This window comes from Lichenostomus cassidix, chromosome 4A, assembly GCF_008360975.1.
Source record: "Lichenostomus cassidix isolate B80296 chromosome 4A, HeHo_3.0, whole genome shotgun sequence".
Lineage (NCBI taxonomy): Eukaryota > Metazoa > Chordata > Aves > Passeriformes > Meliphagidae > Lichenostomus > Lichenostomus cassidix.
This window is the reverse complement of record NC_139485.1, coordinates 3,490,018-3,508,429: the sequence shown is the minus strand read 5'-3', so window position 1 is coordinate 3,508,429 and position 18,412 is coordinate 3,490,018. Positions and strand designations below refer to the sequence as shown.

The window sequence follows — 18,412 nt, the reverse complement described above, 5'->3', positions numbered from 1 at the left end:
GTGACACGGTTTCTGCTCCCGACTGGGTGAGCTTGCAAGCACAAATGTCACCATTTGTGAGCATAATTTTTCCTCCTCATGTATGCCTCTGACATTTGCTTTCCACTTACCTTTCCTGCCAGTAACATGCAATCATAGCTGGTGGGAGGGAGCAGAGCGAAGGGGCCAGAATGGAAAGGGAGCAAGCAAGGCTAAATGGGGCCTCTGGTGCGAGAGGCAAATGATTCTCATCTCCCCAAGAGCTCCTCCCTGGTGCCCAGTAGCTTAATTCAGAATGAATGCTTCAGAAAGTCACTGCTGTCAGGAGCTGTGAGTGCTGGCAGCAGCACAGGAGGTAAATGCTATCTATACCTGTGCAACAGCCAGAGCTTGATGGCACCAGGCAGCTCATCCTGGGCTCAGGGCTCCCAGGGCTGCATGGGCACATGGGGACACCTTGCAGGACCAGATCTGCTGGGCTGATCTTCAGCAGGATTGTGGGGATAACCTATTGCTTTGGCCCATCTGCCATGGACCCCTCAGCCACAGGAATCAGGGGGGTTGATGAACATGCCTTGCTTGTGACATCAGGAGTGTGGAAGCCCAGGAACATGCTGAGAGCACAGTGCTGGGAGCCCAGGCAGACAGGCTTGCTCTGGGCTATGCTGCAGTGAAACATCCCCAGCCACAGCTGGGTGTCCTGGGGGAGTCCTTGCAGCCTGGAGAGGCCACAGGGAGTGACCTGCAGTGAAAGCCCACATGGCCCTGACTCCACACAGACAGACAAGACACATTCACTGGATATGATAAGTGCCATTTACCTGCTTTGGTCTTGGAGAAAGCAGTGGAGATCACTGCTCTGAGCTTAATTTGTGTAAGTCTGGGCAAGCAGGGGTGGTCTGGGCTCTAAACCTAGCAGAAAACATTTTCCACCAGCCTCAGCAGCAGGTGAGAGGACCTTTTCCCCTGCCATTCTAGCACAGCCTCATTGTAGATGTTAAACCTTCCCTGAGCCTTGCTTTTCCCCACAAGCCCCACATGCTGCCTGCCCCCAGGACCTCCCTGCAGTGACACCAGCACAGCACACCACCCAGCTTCTCCTTGCTTTAATGTCTCTGCATTGCAACAGCCCAGTCTGGCCTGCAAGGGGGAAGCTCTTCAGAAAGGTCATTCCCCACCTTCTTTTTGGGAGAAGGACATTCAGAGCACATGGTCTGTGGTGTAATTCTGATGAGGAAACCATGTAGAGCCAAGCCAAGCATGAGAGCAAGGAGCATTAGGGACCCTAGAGACAAGGATTCTTCCAGCCTGGGCTGGGGCAGATCTCCCTGCAGGACAGAGGTGCTGCCCTGTGCCAGTGGACATTACCCTGTGCCCCTTCAGAGGCATTTTGGACCTTTTCCCACCCAGCTGCAGGAACAGCTCTGCCCTCTTGTCCCAGAGGGCTTTGGAGACCATCTACACATAGGTGCAAACCAGGACTTACCTGCTCAGAGGGGCTGCTCTGAGCTGCCAGACAGGTACAGAGGAGATGCCATCCAGGCTGGTGAGAGCTCAGATGTTTCCTCCTTGAGCCATGGCTCCTGCTCTGCATTCAAAGTGCTGCTGGATCTCTTCTTTTTCCTAGGGAAAAAAAATCCTTCATGGTAGTACATTACTACATGCCTGATGCAGAGTTCCTTAATTATATCACTTTTTTATGGCAAAGATCAGAGGCTGGAGACTGTGACCATTTCAGTGGCTATTGCCATTCCAGCAGGCAGAGCCCCAGCACCAGGAGCTGATCCCCAGCAGCATTTCTGGAAGTCCAGGCTCCCTTTTCCCACAAACTATTGTATGCATAACACAGCATCCTTCAGGGAGAGCTGAGCATCCCTACTGAGCTGGGTTTCCCCAGAGTGAGGAAGTCTCCAGCCCCACCAGAGCCTCCAGATCCTCCCCAGTGCCCCAGCAGGAGGCCACCAGGCCACTCTGCTCTGTGGCATGGAGACATCCTCAGTCAATCACCTTCTCCTTTCTCTCTCTGTGGCTGCAGGAGGAAGCTCAGCCTGTGCTGCTGACACTGTTTCAGGCAACCACAGCACCCATCGGCGCTCACAGCCGAGCCACCCTTGCCCAGGCACATCCCCCAGCTTGCCAAAATGCCATCACCTTGCCCATCATCTGCCCTGCACCCACCTCCCTGGGAGAAAAACCAAAAAGCCACCACAGCAAAAATGCTCATCTATCCCCTGTGCAAGCCAGCAGGGGTTAATGTTGTCAGCCATGACGTCAGGATCCCAATTTGTCCGGAGAGTCCCCCTCCCCAACCACAAACTCCCTCTCTCCTCCCCTCCTCTTGTGACTTTGCAATGAGCAGCAAAACTCCACAGGAGCTGCGGCAACAGCACTAGGGAGACATCCAGCCCTCCCTGGGAGAGCAGCGCTTTCCGCAGACAGGGATTTATTTATTTGCTACACATGCATATATGTATTTTTTTATTTACTGGGCTGCATTGGTTTTTCCTTTTTTTTTTCCCCCTTTTCAGCCCTTTCACAAAAGCTCCAAACCTCCCAAGTGATGAGCCTGAGATTTCCCTAGAATAAAATAACTGCACGGTGGGGCTGGGTGGCTTCCCCTTCCCCCTCGGAAAATAAAGAGGAAGGGGGGAGCAAATAGGTAAAATCCAGAAAAAAATCATATTGCTCGAAAACTCACACATCCTCCCTCTCTCTCTCTCTCTCTCACACACACACACACACACACACACACACACACACACACACGCTCTTTCTCCTCCTCCTCCTCTCTGAAGGTGGGTAGCAGGAGCCATGCAACATCTGCAGAACCGGATGGCAAAAGAGCAGGAGGAAAAATAATCCAAGTGGAGTGCTCAGGGGACACTGAGTTGGTTTTTTTCTTTTGCTTTTTTTTTTTTTTTTTATTTTTTTCCTTCTTCTGCCGTGTACCTGTGAGATTCGATTTCGCATTTTGCTGAGCCCATTTTGGGGTATTTTATTTTTCTTTCTCTTGGGATTTTCTCCATTGCCAGAGGATGTCTCTTGTTGAGAGGATGCTGAAAGGAAGAAGAAACGAATTCTTTGACTGGCACTGAAGGAGTGGGGGGGTATTTTTCCCCCTCATTTTTTAGTTTTTTTTCATTATTCTTTTTCTCTAGGAAATCATTAACTGGGGGGGGGGTTGGTTTCTTTTTTCCCTCCCCCCCTTTTTTTGGAGGGGGATTTCAGAAGATCCATCTTTCTTTCCCCTCCCCTCCAAAGATTTTCTTTTTCATCCTTCGTCTTTGTGGAAATGTGGACATTTCAGGCAGACAGATTGAGTGGAATTGTCTCTGCTTTAGCAGCTCTTTGTCTCGCCTGCTGTGCGCAAAGGTAAGGATTGCGATCCCAGGCTGCAGGGACAGGGGGGCTGGCACAGGGCTTGTTTGTCTTGTTTGGGGTTTTCTCCACCGATCTGGATGTGGGAAAGGGGAGGGGGTTCTTTCCCCACATCGCTTCCCCTGCCGTTCGCTGTTGTTATTCCCCGGTCCATGTCGTTCTGGGGGAGGAGGGATGCTCATCCGTGAGATGTGGAGCACACTCTGCGGACAGAGCCCACTCGCCGCGCTTGTGTGTGTTTGTCCCCCTCCTCGAGCTGGGTGAAAATGGCCAAACGCAGCCTTTTCCTGGGGAACATGGTGCCCGCAGGAGCCGCCGGAGCCCCGGAGCTGAGCTACGCACCCGGCACAGGCTGCCTTGGCCATGCCTGTGCCTGCACACGCAGCCACTCTCGCACCCGAGCGAGCTGCGCTGTGCCACAGCCCCGGCTCTGCGGAGCTCCGGGGGCGATGCCCGCGGCCGTGCCTGGGCGCAGATTTACGGCATGCAACACCCTCCTCCGCGGGTGCCATCCGCCCGGATCCGTCCCTGCGTGTGCGCAGCCATCCGTGCCTGCCCGTGTGTCACCGCACACCTCCGGAGCGCGGCTTCACCTGCCCTGCGTGGTGCCCGAGCGCCGGCACCATGCATCCCTGCGCGCTCGGGCTGCAGCTAGTGCCGGGCTGTGCCCGGAGCCCTCGCAGCGCTCCAGGCGCCCGGGCAGCCCGGCCGAGGTGTGCCGAGCACACCTGTTTGCTCGCCCATCCGCTGCTGTGGCACTCGGGAGCAGCGCTGCTCCTCCGCACACCTGCGGGCAGGTGGGTTTGTCCCCCCGCGCTGCCGGAGCCCGCGGGGCGGGGGGAGCCGCGGCATTTCCCCGCTCAGCCATGCACGGGGAGCAGCGCGCTGCCGACGCACACATGCAGGTCCCTGCACAGCCTTGCGGGGCCGTGGATGCCCAGATTTGTGTTCCCATAGTTATAAACACGCACAGGCGCAGGCGCGCGCCCACCTTGCCCACGCCATTCATGCGTGGTCCCGCTGAGTGGGGACACACGCAGGCAGCCTGGGAGGCACTGTCCGAGCAGACGTGGGAAATACAGAGCCCACAGCAACCCCCTTTGCTCGGGCACGTCCTTGTATGTGTGTTTGCTTGTCCGGGATCGATATTCGCCTATAATCTGCGGCTGTATCCGTGCACAGCTCGGAGACAAAACGCTCTCCGTGTGCACAAGCCTCCAGCTACTCCTCCACACCCCAGCCAGCAGCACGGGGTGCTGCTATGTGGATGTTTGGCTGCAAGTGTACGTGGAGATGCAAAGCACATGCCCACTGACACAGAATCAGGGACACAGCACTCTGGAATTCAGTTCACAGGCTGCATGTACGTGCTCCCTGAGCGGATGCAGACCCACATTTGCCAGGAATAGCACTGACATGCAGCTGCTCGCCCACAGCTGGGCAAACGCACGACTTGCCTCTTCAGTGGGAGGGATGTGGCTTTTTGGATCAAAGGGAGCACTGGGAGGCAAAAGACCTTGTCCTTAATCATGATGTCGGTTTATTCCCTCACTAGGCCAACTTGTAGCTGATGAGGAGGAAGGAGTCCCCATAGCCCTCTTCCTACTCTGCCCCTTTCTGCAGGGCCCCTGACACATTTATCTGTCTCAATTTCTCTGCCCGAATTAAGGAGGTAATATAGATTCCTGAGTTTATGTACTGTAGGAAGCCAAACAGAGGTGTCCAAATCCCCTGAGAAATGCACAGTGTCCATACTATGAATATGGTAATCTATGTACCTGGGAATGGCAGTCTGGGTAGGAACAAATGCTGGTGCACACTATCAATCCACAGTGACAGGGCTGTGTTTTGCCTGCTGCAAAACCTCGCACACCTGCATAGAAATCCACAGGTGCTGTGGACCTTGCAAGCCTGGAACACGGTGTTGTGAAAATGCCCACCTGCACACACCTCTCTGGCCTTTCCACAGTGATTAAAGCCATGCAGGGAAGGGCTGGACCTCTCTCAGGAGCAGCACACTCAGGAATGGAGCTCAGCCCCCTTCCCCTGCCAGCACAAGGGCTCGTTGGTTGTCCATGCACCAGAGCTGGGTACTGCCTCACATTTGCACATCCCTGTCCTGCTGGGAATCCCTGCACATGCAGAGCCCTGAGACCTGCCCAGGCTCCCAGGTGGCTCTACACGCCTCCACCCACACCTCCAGGGAGAGCCTGGGCACCCTGGAACCCAGCCTCAGGAGCCCACAAATGCCTGCTTCTGTGCTCCCCATAAATCGTGTCCACAGCCCAGCATCTCCTCACAACCCAGCCGAGCAAGGTCTGCACCCACTGTCACCTCCAGTCACCTCCAGCCCCTAACTGGGCTGTGGCCACACACATCTGTGTGTGTTTTAGAGCTGCACCCAGTGCTCTCCTGTGTCTGTGTGCCTGTGGGCACAGGCAGGGAGTCCCCACACCCTCCACAGGGCCAGGAGTGCACGTCTGTGTGTCTGTCTGTGTGTCTGTCTGTGTGTTCAGACCCACGGCCATGCCAGCGCCAGCCCCGGTGCCCAGCCAGGCACGGGGCTGGCAGGCAGAAGCAGTGCCGTGGTGCAGCTTTCCAGGTTGACTGGGATGGATGTGGGAGGCGGTGTTGACAGGGAGCCATGCTGTTGTGGTGGGTGACTGCAAAGAGCAGCAGTTGTCACCGGCAGGGTCTCTATTCTCATGCAAAGCAGAGGACGAGGGTGGCACAGAGGCTGGGTATTCAGGCAGAAAACCTGATATACCCCGCAGCACTGAATAGGGCCAATATTTTTAGCATCCCCTGCTTTCTGGTTTCCCACCTTCAGTTTTGGTTTGGCTCTTGGGCTGGTTTTAAAGGAACTCCTTGCTGTAATGCCTGGGATGGTGTTAGGGAGGACATCTGCCCCCTCTGTGTGCAGGTTAAAGGGTTGGGAGGGGAAGGATTGCTGCTCTGGCTCACAGAGGGAAAGATGGACTCTCCTTCCCTGTCTCTGCCTCTTGATCTGCGTTGCTAAGAAGTCACAGTGATGCTGAGTGACAGAAACTGAATTTTTACAGGGCAAAGATCAGCCACATCTTGAGGCCACAGGGGAAAAAGGAGCATTGTTTTCTCATTTGCTTCAGTAATCTGAAAAAACCCCTGGGTGCAGTGAGAAGCAGAGGTTGCACTGGGGTGTGTGACAGTGCAGGGAGCCTGCTGGGGGCCACTTGTGTAGTGGGGACCTTGGGACATGCCAGGTCTGTGCTGGGTGATGCAAGACCTGGAGCGAGAGGAAGGGGAGTGAGACCTGCAAGAGAGAGGCTGCAGCTGCCCCACGCACAGCCTGGGGGAACAGGAAGGACAATTTCTGCCTGTGTGTGTGTCTGTGCACCCCTCTGCGGGCAGGGCACACTGAAGGGGTGCAGCAGCAGGACCCCTGGGCGCTTACACCAGGAGGGGATAGCCAGGGGTAGAGCTCGGGGTACCCTGGGGTCAGGGTGAGCTGCAGAAGAGGAGCCAAAATACTGCTGAGACTTCGGAGCACCTCCCAGGATGGCTTAGGGGTCCTGATAGGGGCCTGTGTGGGGTTGGGGGGCAGCTGGGGGGCTGAGAGCTGTGCCAAGGACAGAAGACATGAGTGAGAAAGAAAACAGAGAGGCTCTGCCCCTGGCTGGGGTGTTCTGGTGCCCCAGGGGGTGAAGAACGCTGAGGTGCCCACGGCTGGTGCCACACGGGATGACAAGAACTCTCTTATTTTGTCTTTCAGCCCATCCACTGGAAATATTTCTGTGGTGAAAGAGATTGTGGACAAACTGCTGAAGGGCTATGACGTCCGCCTCAGGCCTGACTTCGGAGGTACGGTGAGGGCCGGCCGCGGGCAGCGGGCAGGGCTGTGTCCATGCTGACCCCTCGGCCACTCCCAGCACACACAGACCTCAGGGACTGCTCCCATGAGACACCTTCAGCCCTGGTCATCCTGACCTTCTCACCTTCTCCCTCACATTTCTTTCACCTCTCCTCCTTTTCCTTCTCCTCTCCTCCCGCCATCACCATTCCTGCAGACAGCTAGGCTGTCTATGGTGTGATGTTTCTGGGGATATTTTGCCACAACAGAGACACTCAGCTTTTCCTCTGCTCCAAGCTTCCCTCCATCATAGACAAGAAGTCATCCCTCCTCCAGCCCTTCTCTCAGTGCCAGATATTTTGGCTCTTTTCCCTGCAGAGGGTCGGGGTGATTTCTGGCAGGGCTGTTGGTTGGCCTGCAAAGCAACGGTGAGGGATAAAATATTCCCTGGCCTGACTGCCATTCAGTGGGAGGTGCAAGGATCTGCAGTTCCTCTCTTGGGTCCTGTGAGCAAACAGGAGAATGACAAGGGCCTGGTGGAGATGAAATATGGAAAGCCTTTGGATACTGTTATATTCCCAGGTCCAGTTGAGGTCCATCCGTTGGAGAGGAGCAGGCAGTGGAGAAGCACAAGGAGGGGGATTTGGAGGACTTCTGAACTCAAGAGTTTTTGGGCAATGCTATTTCCTCCTCACGAGGAGATGTGTGGGGTTGGGGGCTGTCCAGACCACAGGAGGACAGGCACACATCGAGGTGTCCCTCTCCACAGGACTGATAGGAAACAGCCTCATGCCTGTGCTCTCAAGGGGAACAGAGACCAGGGACAATTATGTGGAGGTTCAAGGGAGGAGTTTTCTCCCTGCAGGGCTGATCTGTAGTTCCCTGAAGCTGGGAGTGGAGGAATATCCTCACTGATTTCATCAGGTTTTGAAGGCCCCTCAGTGTGTTGCAGTTTTCCACGATGTCTCTCCTTGGAACCTCTGGTCTCCTTGCACCTCACCCAGACCCGTCCCCATGCACTGAGCACCCCATGCCCTTCAGCCCAGACTCCCTTCCATCCCTACCTGCACTGTCCCCACCACCCTTGTCTCCCTGTTCCACCCTGGGCTGCAACAGGGGCTTCCAGGTGGCAGCACCAAGTGCTGCTGGACCTCAGGGGGGGCTCTGGGGTGGGGCAGATGATGCCCATCCCTCCACAGTGCTCAGGAGCACCTGGAAGGTCACCCCAGTGCAGTGGGGAGTCACTTTGGTTGCAGCATCCTGCAGGCAAACAGGGGTTCCCCTCTTCCCTCTTTCCTTTGCTCATGGGATATGGCTGGTTTGATTCCAAGGCTCTGTCCGGGAAACACGAACTGTCCCTATTACCTGGCCGGCCCTGATCACAGAAATTGGTGCAGTCACATTTTATGAGGGGGAGAGCTGCGGAGATGACATAAAACTGGAAGAGAACCATGGTGTAAAGCCACAGCGGTGATTGTGATACAATAAAGCAGGAGGTGAGCTGGCTCTGCAGAGCCACAGAGCAGAGGGGAGCCACGGGCTGGGGGTTCTGCAGGTTCCATTTCCTGGTTCCAGGTGCCCAGGGCATTCAGGGCGTGGCGCAGCCCTTCCCTCAGTGCGGGGCTGGGTGCAGGCAGCTCTGCTGCCCCTGCCAGATCTGTGCGGTGCTCAGGCTGGGCTCGGCAGGCACCGCATCCTCCCGGGCTGCAGGATGGATGGGGCTGGGCAACCGTGGCATCTGATTTGATTTTACTCTGGATTCCCAAAGTGCAAGCTGCATTTCTCCTCACTGAAGCAAAGAAATAGAATTACGGCCATAATCCCCTTCCCTGTAATTGCCTCACTGCTGCCCTTCACCCTTTCTTGTCCTTCCCTTTGCTCATGAGGACAAAGTGCTGCTGGGGAGCACCTCTGGTGTTCATTGTGCAGGGATGCCCAAACTGTCAGCATTCCTGGCTCCCTCCCCCTGAGGACAAGCTTATCCAGACAAAACTCCTGCAGCATTTACAGCTGGACTGAGACAAGAGTCTGGAAACTGGAGATCATTGGTGTTATAAGCCCAGGGGAAAGGGGTGGAAGTTTTCTTGTACCACCACTGTACCCAGAGCTCACCAGTTGTCTGGGATTTTGGATCAAACCCATTTCTAGGAGAAATCCAGTGGGATCATCCCAGGATGTGTCTAACCCCATGTGGCTCCCTGTTCATCCACAGTCCTGCTGTGGAGAGGGTGAAGTTCCCCTCAGTAAGTTGAGTGCAGCTGGCACAGCAATAGGACCTAAAGGAACAGCCTGAAGTCATGTCAGGGGAGGCTTAGGTTGGATATTTGGGAAAGGTTCTTCCCCCAGAGGATGTTGGGGCACTGAACAGGTTCCCCGGGGAATGGGCACAGCCTGAGGCTGCCAGAGCTCCAGGAGTGTTTGGACAATGCCCTCAGGGACAGGGTGGGACTGTTGGGGTGTCCTGGGCAGAGCCAGGGGTTGGACTGGATGATCCTTGTGGGTCTCTTCCAGCTCAGGATGTTCTATGGAAGAGGCACAGTTTGGGCAAAGCCCTGGGACCTGTGAGTGTGCAGCCCTGCTGTCTCCCAGGGATGTGTGGCACAGGACTGGGACTGGGCTCCAGTTCCGTATCCTGAGGACTGGCCTCTTCTCAGCCCACCTTGTGCTCCACCTGGACTGTCCTGCTTGTCCCCCCTGTGCCTTCCAGCTGGGCAAAATGGGGGTAAGCTCTCTCTGCTGAGGGAGACGATCCCACCACACACTTGTGTTCTCATGCTGGGAACAGCAGTTAGGGTGAGCTGTGAACAGCCAAGGCACATCTCGGAGGGGTGGCAGGTCCTGCTGGGAGCCTTGTGCCCTGGAGGAATGTCCTGGAGCTGTCTTGAGGACGGCCCAGCAGGGACAGAGGGCTCTGGCTGGCCTGCCCGAGTGGAGGGGACTGGAGCAAAGCCACTGCCACTCAGCTGTCTGTGAGCCAGGGTGGGCTGTGCCAGAGAGCACCTCTAAAGCCAGAGCCTACAGCCCTCTGTGGCCCCACGAGGAGGCACTGGGGGCAGGAAGGTCACAGCAGCCACTCCTGGTTTCCCCAGAGGTCTGGGCACAGTGAGGTCCTTCCCAGACAGATTCCCATGTGAGAAATGCAACCCAAATGAGTGATAAACCAGTCTGCTTTCTCTTCCTGCCTTCCTTGCTCTTTCCTGCTTGCTTTGCCCATGTTTTCCTCACGCAGCAGTGTTATTTCCTTCTTACCATCCTGCCCCACATCAGTGGCACCCTGCACTGTCCCCACCACTCGAGGTGGCAGTGTCTCACCTCGATGTCCTGGGGCTCCTCCTCCATCCAACCATGGCTGCTGCCTGCAGAGCAGGAGGAACTGGGGATCTTTGGATGGGAAGGCACTGGAAGAGTCTGTTCCCATGTACCATTTGCCATGGTGAGGCAGTTCTTGCACCTCACAGTCTTTATAAGAGAGTCAGTGGCTTTCTAAGAGCCCCAAGGCTCATCCCAGCACCCCCACCCTGCCCAGGATGTGGTGCTTCCACAGCTCCAAATACAACTCACGGCTCCCCAGTCCTCTTTTTTTTTTTTTTTTTTGAGAGAGAGAGAGAAAGAGAACTCCGCCTAATGCCAAAAGGAGGACAGGCCTGCTGGGGATTGCAGTTCACTTTTTAATTTTGAGATGCCTCGTTAGCTCTGGGCCGAGCTGAGTGGCTGAGAAGCATCAGCCACTCACTCTTCTGCCTCTCCCCCACCCCTTGGAAACCCATTAGGCCGATGAGCAGGTCGGCTCTCAGGGGTGATGCTGTGGCAGGGAGGGCCATGTGTTCACCTGGGGAGCTGGGCTGAGTGGGGGACAGCGAAGGGGAAAGATGGAGATGATGGAGAAATCTGGGAGCAGCTCCACGGGAAAGCCATCCTGGTGAACTGGGAGCAGCCTGAGGGACAGTCCCCTCTCATGTGACTGCTACAGCCCCCAAGGCCTGGAGTGTCACAGCATGCTGGAGAGATGAGGGACAGTGCCAGGGTGGGATGGACAGGGACCACAGAGCCCAGTGGGCTGATCCAGGAGAGGGCCTGGCACTGAAAAGGCAGGAAGGGTCATGGCAAACGAGTCTAAAGGGTCTGGCCAGGGTTGTGGCATCTGGAACAACCTCCAGGAGGGATTTGCAGGGGAGGAGTGAGGTGCAGCCAGGGCTCCAAGAGGGAGATCTCTGTCCTGGTGCTGCAGGAGCAGCAACAATGCAGAGAGAGGTCTTTTGGTGTTTGGAACAGGACAACGTTCTCACAGGGACAGCAAATCACAGGTGGGTGCCATCCAGCTGGCCCTGGCCTGAGGGATGAGCAGTCTGGGGGATGATTTATGGAGCACAAGAATTACACCATGAGGCAAGCAGGGTGCTCATGGTTTAAGACTAGATGGGCAGGAGATGCTGCAGATAATGTCTGGGAATCATTGCAGAGCCACGGGCAGGGGAGGCAGGGAGCTTTCAGAGCATCATCCTGGCTCTTCTAAGTGCTCTTAGGCACTCACTTTCAGAAGCATTAGTTCCATAGGAGGTAAAAAAAAAAAAATTGGAAAAAGAAAGCAAACGAAGATCATATTGCCCCAGGGTAGAGAAGGCAATGAAGGAATGGCAGGAAGATCCCACCTGAGCTCAGTGACTCAGCTGCTCTCTGTTGGTGCAACATTTCCAGCCCAAAACTTTGCAAGAGTTCCAAGCAGATGGTCCTTTATGGTTTTCCAGCATCATTTACAGATCTTGGTAGCCAAAAGCAAGGTGAGGGCACTCTCTGCTGCTTGCTGCCAGCCCTCCTGGAGTGCAGAGTTCCTGGTGTTTCTCCTGGGTGAGATGCAAATGTCTGGAAATGTCTGGTGAAAACAGAATGACTGTGAACCCTTGGGATTGCACAGTAAATCCTAGTTTTCATGCCTGTGGATCCAGCAGCTTTCCCTGCCCCATTTTTAATTCAGACTCCTCTAAGGAAAATTAGCATTTAAGGGATCTTGGGCTGAAGTGAGACTGTGTCATGCTCCTCATCTGCTCTGTGTCATGGATCTGGCTGCCCAGCTCTTGTCACCTTCATCTGGGACATCCAAACCCCTCCTTAGCTGTGACATCTTGGCCTTCCTCCTTCCTGTCCCCTGGCCTCCCTGCTCTCAGCTCCTCTCTGCTCCATCACACCTCCACCCTCTTGGGGACCCAGCCCTGCTCCCATGTCCTGTTTATTCCCTACTATTCCTTCTTCAAAAGCCACTCTGTGGAGCTAGGGATGAAACCCTCAGCCCTTCCCTATGTAACAGCATCACTTGAAAACCAGAATTGTAAAAATAAATGATTGCTGATGCATAAAGTGTTGCAGTGAAGCATCGCCAGTGGTTCAGGGCTCCAGAACTGGCAGGGCTGAGAGGCTGCACTGGCTGGCAAGGATGCAGCAGGGGATGGGGGAGCCTGATGGAGCCTGATGGAGCCCCAGCAGCCCTGTGTGCCTGGGAAACAGCTGCTCTTAGTGGTCTTGTGCTGGAAGGAACGGGAGTTTGGTTTTTTCCACAGTCGAGGCTGGTGGTATTGTTAAAGCCTTCCCGAAAATGTCCCTGTTTTCCACTGCGTGTAGGGTGGTGTTTTTTTCCAGGCAGCTAGCTTGCTTTGGAGTTTTGAAGGGGAGGGGGGAAAATTTTAGGAAAAATGATTCAGAAATTTCTGAGAACGAGCCAAGGCGTGTATGTGCCGCGTTTTTTCCTGTCCTAAAATGTTGGGGGATGAAACTTGTGGCATCTACAGCAGGGCTGGTCCCTGTGCATGTGGAGCAGGCAGGGACCCGGGGCCACCAGCGACCTGGCTGGCACCAGGGCTGTGTCCCCACTGTCTCTGGTGCTGAGGCAGCATCCCAGAGCTGCTGCAGGAGGAGCAGGCTGAGGGGCTCATCCTGGGCTGCCTGTCTGTGGGGCTGCAGGAGCTGCTCACCCACCTTTCTAGGCTTTAGTTCTCAGCTTTCCAGCTCTCTTCCCCTCCTCTTCCGTGGCAAAAATGTTTAAATCTCAGAGCAGCCAGATTCAATTTTTCTTTTGCTTTTGAGATGCCTTGAGCCAGCCCTTTTGGGGCAGGGAATTTGAGATTTAGCAGGAAGGTTTTCATCCCACCAGGGACAGCTCCCTTCCTGCCGGCAGGAGGGTTTGCCTAAAGTTGGACATAGGGTGCACTTCACAAAGCCTCACTCTGCCAGCAAATGTCACCCTTCTGTCCCCATACTGTGGCTGGGCAGAGGAGCAGCTCTGGGTTGAAAGCAGAGGGGTAATTATGGATCAGAGTGGGGAAAGGAGTTAGTTGAGAAAGGAGAGACAGAAGCTGTCTGGAAAGTTTGGAAAGCCCAGTGTCACTCAAGGCCAAAGAAAAGGCCACTGGATATCTACCAGGGCTGTCAGTAGTCCCACCTTTCTTCCTGGAAAAAGAGTATTAAGAAAAGGCCATTCTTGGTCAGTAGAACTGGCTGCAGCTGTGCAGCCCTCACTGCCTCCCCAGTTTATGTGACTTCTGGCTCCAGACCATGGGTCACATCCTCTCTAGGGCTAATCCAGAAGGAAGATGACAACCTCCTGCTGTTGTGTCTTCCTTCATTAACTGAAGTGGCAGGAAATGAAAGGATCCCGTCCTTCTTGGGACATATGTGGATGTTAACACATTGCCACATGATGGAATTTCTATTTTTTTCACTTTGCTCTTTTTATATGAAATACATGCTGTGAAAGGGACTTGGAAGCTGTAAAGTCAGACACACAAGACTTCAGAAAAGCCAGAATTGGGGTTTCTCCAGGGATCTATATTTGGTCCCCTCGGGAAGGTGCATCAGAAGGCAAGATTCAACAGTTGCTTCCTCCTGGACAGCCCCACAGAGCACACCAGAAATGCCATTTACACATGCAGCTGGTATTTCTTGTTCCCTTCATTCCAGAGGGAGTAGAATGAAGTGCGTGGCACTGAGGACCAGCTGAGGTGGCCATAGCAGGTGATCAGGGCAGGTTGAGGTGACTGTCTGCTGCAAAGCCTAGGACTGAGCAGCCAAAGTCCATCTTGGGCTTGTGCTTTGCTGGCTGCTGTATGCTCAGAGCTGCTCTCACCACAGGATCAGCTGTTTTTGTAAGTGCTGTCAAGCCCAGCAGTACAGCAGGAGCCTGTTCACACCTCCCCCCCGAGAAGCCAAAGGTATCCCCTGCTGAGGGGTGCCCAGTGAGAACGTGATTTTCCAGGAGGCTCAGCAGCACTGGAGGCAAGCACTGCCTGTTTGAAGAGCTCCTATTGATTTCAGCCACAGCTGTGAGCGCTCAGCCCCAGTGCCCCGAGAGAGAGACACACAGAGTTCACTGAGATCCGTGAGCTGGAGGTGACTTGTGTAGGATGGAGCAGGCAGGAGCCCTGGGACACAGCCTGTCCTGAAGAGCAGAGCTCAGCCACATAGACATCTCCCCTTTCCTGGGTGCTTCCCCCTCACTCTGCAGGGCTGGCAGGGACCCCTCTATCAGCACTGCCCTCCTGCAAATCTATCCTCTATCAGTCTAGGGAAAGGAATCAGCTAGGATGTTGTTTAATTAAGAACTGGCTCTGTAATATCCACTCAGCAGTGGGCATCCTTCTGCCTAACTTTCATCCATTTTGTCTTCCTCGCGATTTTGATTTTGAGGGCAGTAATGTTTTAGAATATTAGCCCAGTCCTTTCCTCTGGTATGACAGAGCTTGTGAGCCACTTGAACACACTTGTGCAATCATGTGTGGCCACAATTATGATCCTCCTTCCGAGACAGGAATCTCTGGCACAGAGCAGTGGAGGCAGTTTTGGGAGAAGACAGCAATGGAGATGAGTCTCAGCCCAGAGTCAAATTGGCCTTGGGTTTCTGAGCAAGCTTGTGCCTGCCACAGAGCTGTGCCTGGTTTTCAGGGTTTGGTATTCAGTGGGGAACATGAAGTTTTGCTGTCACCCGTTCCAATGCACTTCCACAGGGACTGGAGATGTAGGATAAATGCATCTGGTTGCCTTTCTCCTTCCTTTTCCCTCTTGGCTGGTGTAGTCCCTCCCTGCAGCCCTGCCCAGGCCCTGACCCAGCTGCTTTCCAGCCCTGCTGGAGCAGTCCATGGCAGGGCACTGGACCCCTCAGAGATCTCTGAAAACAGAGATGTCATCAGCATTTTAACCAAGCATTTATTCCAGGAAATTTGCCTCTACTCTTAGTCATTGAATTTTTTTACCACAAGATGCAATGCATTTGAGTTACTGATTAGCAGAATAATTCCAATACTTTTTAATTAATTAACTGACTAAAAGCAGATTGTTGTTTATTGCCAGTCTGGAGGTTGTTTGCCACATCACCTGGACCCATCTTCCTCCTTGACAAACATCTACGTAACACTCACCACTTCTGAGATTATTCCTGCCAGTAAACTTGCCTTCGAGGGGCTGCCACTGAAAGCAAAATGTGAAAGGAGTGTAAAATCCATTAGTAGAAGTCCTTTTGATTACTCAAAATATATTCCCACCGCCCTGGAGCTGTTCATCAGAGCAGCTTTACATACCTGCATTGTTCATTTCCTAAGACTCCCAGCATCCCAAATAGGCAGAGAAACACTTTTAATCCATATAACATAGAATATAAAAGCCAAGGAATATGCTGTAGTTTTCCTGCTAGGTGAAAGAGACTCTGTGTATGCCTGTCACTTTTCTCACCTGTGTCTGGTTCAAAGAAAAAAAGTTGGAGGCTGCTGCAGAGCCAGGCTGGTTGAATGTAAGATGCTTCTTTGGTGGTACTGACAGCATTTGGACTGTAAAATCCGTTCATGCACAGAGCCCTGGCTGGAGGTTTTCCTGTCTTGCTATTTCATGTGCAATACCATGCACTTGTTTAAGCATGAGCAGAAGCATGGACAAGACAAATGATGTTCCCAATGAAGGCACAAGGTCCTTCAGAGGAATTTGCATCATGTGTGTGAGAAAGGGCAGTGTTGGATGGTGGAGTGCTACAGCATGAACAGAATGGTCAGTCAAACAGGTTTGCTGGAGATCCAGGGATTGATCCTTTTCCCATGAAATGGAAGGAAGCAGAGCTCTTCTCCCTTCCCCCTGGGATGTGGGAGCACTGCTGTTTGCTCTGAGCAGAGTAGGAATTTCAGGCTGGTTGGGAAGCACTGAGCACGCCGTTCCTATAGGCTGTTTTTCTGGTTGTGGCATCATCCTTGGTTCTGTGTCACAGCTAAAAACTCTTCTTCTCCTCTGATCTTCCCCCCTCCCCTTGCTGTTTCTCCTGTTCTTTGCAGTCCTACAGGAATGCTGCTGTTAAATAATTGTGCTCCCAGAGATGTCTGTGCTTGTGACAGGGGTGAGCCTCAGCCTAACCTACCGTGTCCAAAATTCCCCTCCTAGACCTCAGGACCTCTCAGCTCAGCTCTGGGATGGCTCTGAGTGTAGTTCGAGTTGGAAGAGAGATTCTGTAAAATTACATCTTGTTGTTCCATATTTATTCTCCCTCAGTGGTTTCCATGTCAAACTTGCTCAGTTTACCAGTCAAAACAAGATATTTCTACCTGCCAGCTCTGCCAGCTCAGCCTGGGCTCTGGAAATCAAGCTGTGCTCTCTCTGCCCTGGACATCATCACTCACCAAAAAGGATTCTCAAATCAGGGCTGAGCTGGATGTGCTGTTGATTATGCACAAATATAATTTGTTCTGGGGTGGTAGTGGGGTCTCTGTGTGACAGAAAGCAGCAAGGCTCCTGTGCTGTACAGATATTGACTAACAATTTTCCCCCACAATCCACTACCTGGGCCACCACTGGGGCCATTTTACACCTCAGGGACACCAAGAGGGGACAGTTTTGGGGCAAAACCCGATAGTAGCACCAGGAATGGCACTGGGAAGTTCTGCTTCCCACTGTTCTCTTTATTTTATATCTGTGAGAACAGACCTAAGCACCTCCAGTGCTCTGGTCCATTCCTTGGTCACCAAACTGTGACCTTCCCTTCATCTGTGGTGTCCTGTGGGATCCCCGCTGGGAACAGGCAGGTGGGCTCACTTCTTGCTGTGGAGAAATGTCATGGTATAGCCAGAGGAAAGGCTCTTAAATGTTTACAATTGTTAATAATAGTTGTTCACAAATAGTTCCCCTTCTGATGGATGAGCAGAAGGACTTTCTCCAGAAGTCTTTTCTGGACCCCTTTCCAGAACAACTGAAATTTTGTAAATTCAATCATTGGCAGAATGTTTAAGAAACCCCTCTATGTGGCAGAAAATACATTCCCTGTGTATGATGCTTAGCTACCTGGAGTAGTTCTTACTCTTCTCTTACATACAGTGAGACATTCACTGCTCTCTGTAAGGAGCTTGGTGTTGGTGAGAACACAGCAGGTGACCTCTCCAGGCTGGGGGGATCTCGTGCCACAGGAAAAGCCACATCCAAGGGCTGCACTGGGCAGTTCAATGGGTGATGCATTCCAAAAGGGCTGCAAATTGCAGGTGGCAAAGCTCTGGGTGTGACATCAGAAGCTGTCAGGCCAGGAGAGGAGGCCAGCTAGGTTACAGATGTCACCTGGAGAAGGTGTGCAGGAAAGCCCACTCTCCTGGCCTCTGAGAGGGATCTCAGCTCGGCAGGAAATTTTTGGGAGTGAGGGAGAGGGTAGGCTATGAGCTGAATTCTTCTTCTTATCCTCCTTTCACAGCAAAAATAGAACATTTATCACAAGTTCCCCTACATGTTTTTCTTCCCTATTGCACACTAGCTCCTTGCTAGTATTTGAAGCACCAGAAAAAAGGAATTGATGAGTACTCAAGTTAATAATGTGTGCTTATTGTGTTGATGAATTGCTTGAGATGAATATATATGTAAAAGCTCTGCAAGATTCGCTCATCCATGCATCCTGAGTGAAAGCAATTATTTTGGTGAGCAAATGGGACTTAGTTTTATGTCTTAATAAAGATTTTCTGGGTAAAAGGCAACTTTTGTCCAGGACATTATTGCAAATCAAATCTTGCTGAAATAATAGAAACACCAACACAGGGGGCAATCTTTCAAAAGTGAACAACTTAGAATCCTTTTTCCTGCTAAACTCTTGCAATTCTTGGTTACCACTGAATTTAGTAAGATCTTTCCTGTCTTCAGACTGTGGACAAAGGGCAGGACCACCTGAACAAAGCACATCCAAGAGCCTCAGAACCTGAGGGATAAAAACTTCTCATCCCATGCAGAATA

General features: G+C 53.1%; 1 protein-coding gene across 2 annotated transcripts in view; it reads left to right on the top strand.

Moving 5' to 3' along the window:
* The first annotated feature begins 2,349 nt into the window (after positions 1-2,349).
* The window catches only part of LOC146437304 (gamma-aminobutyric acid receptor subunit beta-4), a 69,859-nt gene continuing 53,796 nt past the window's right edge, over positions 2,350-18,412 (top strand). Inside the window, exons 1-2 of one of the 2 annotated variants that reach the window (XM_085060104.1) lie at positions 2,350-3,351; positions 7,109-7,197. In XM_085060104.1, the coding sequence (XP_084916230.1) occupies positions 3,272-3,351; positions 7,109-7,197 (169 nt within the window). In that variant the 5' untranslated portion in view covers positions 2,350-3,271. The remainder of the gene's footprint in view (positions 3,352-7,108; positions 7,198-18,412) is intronic. The other variant, XM_085060103.1, reaches the window with a different exon arrangement.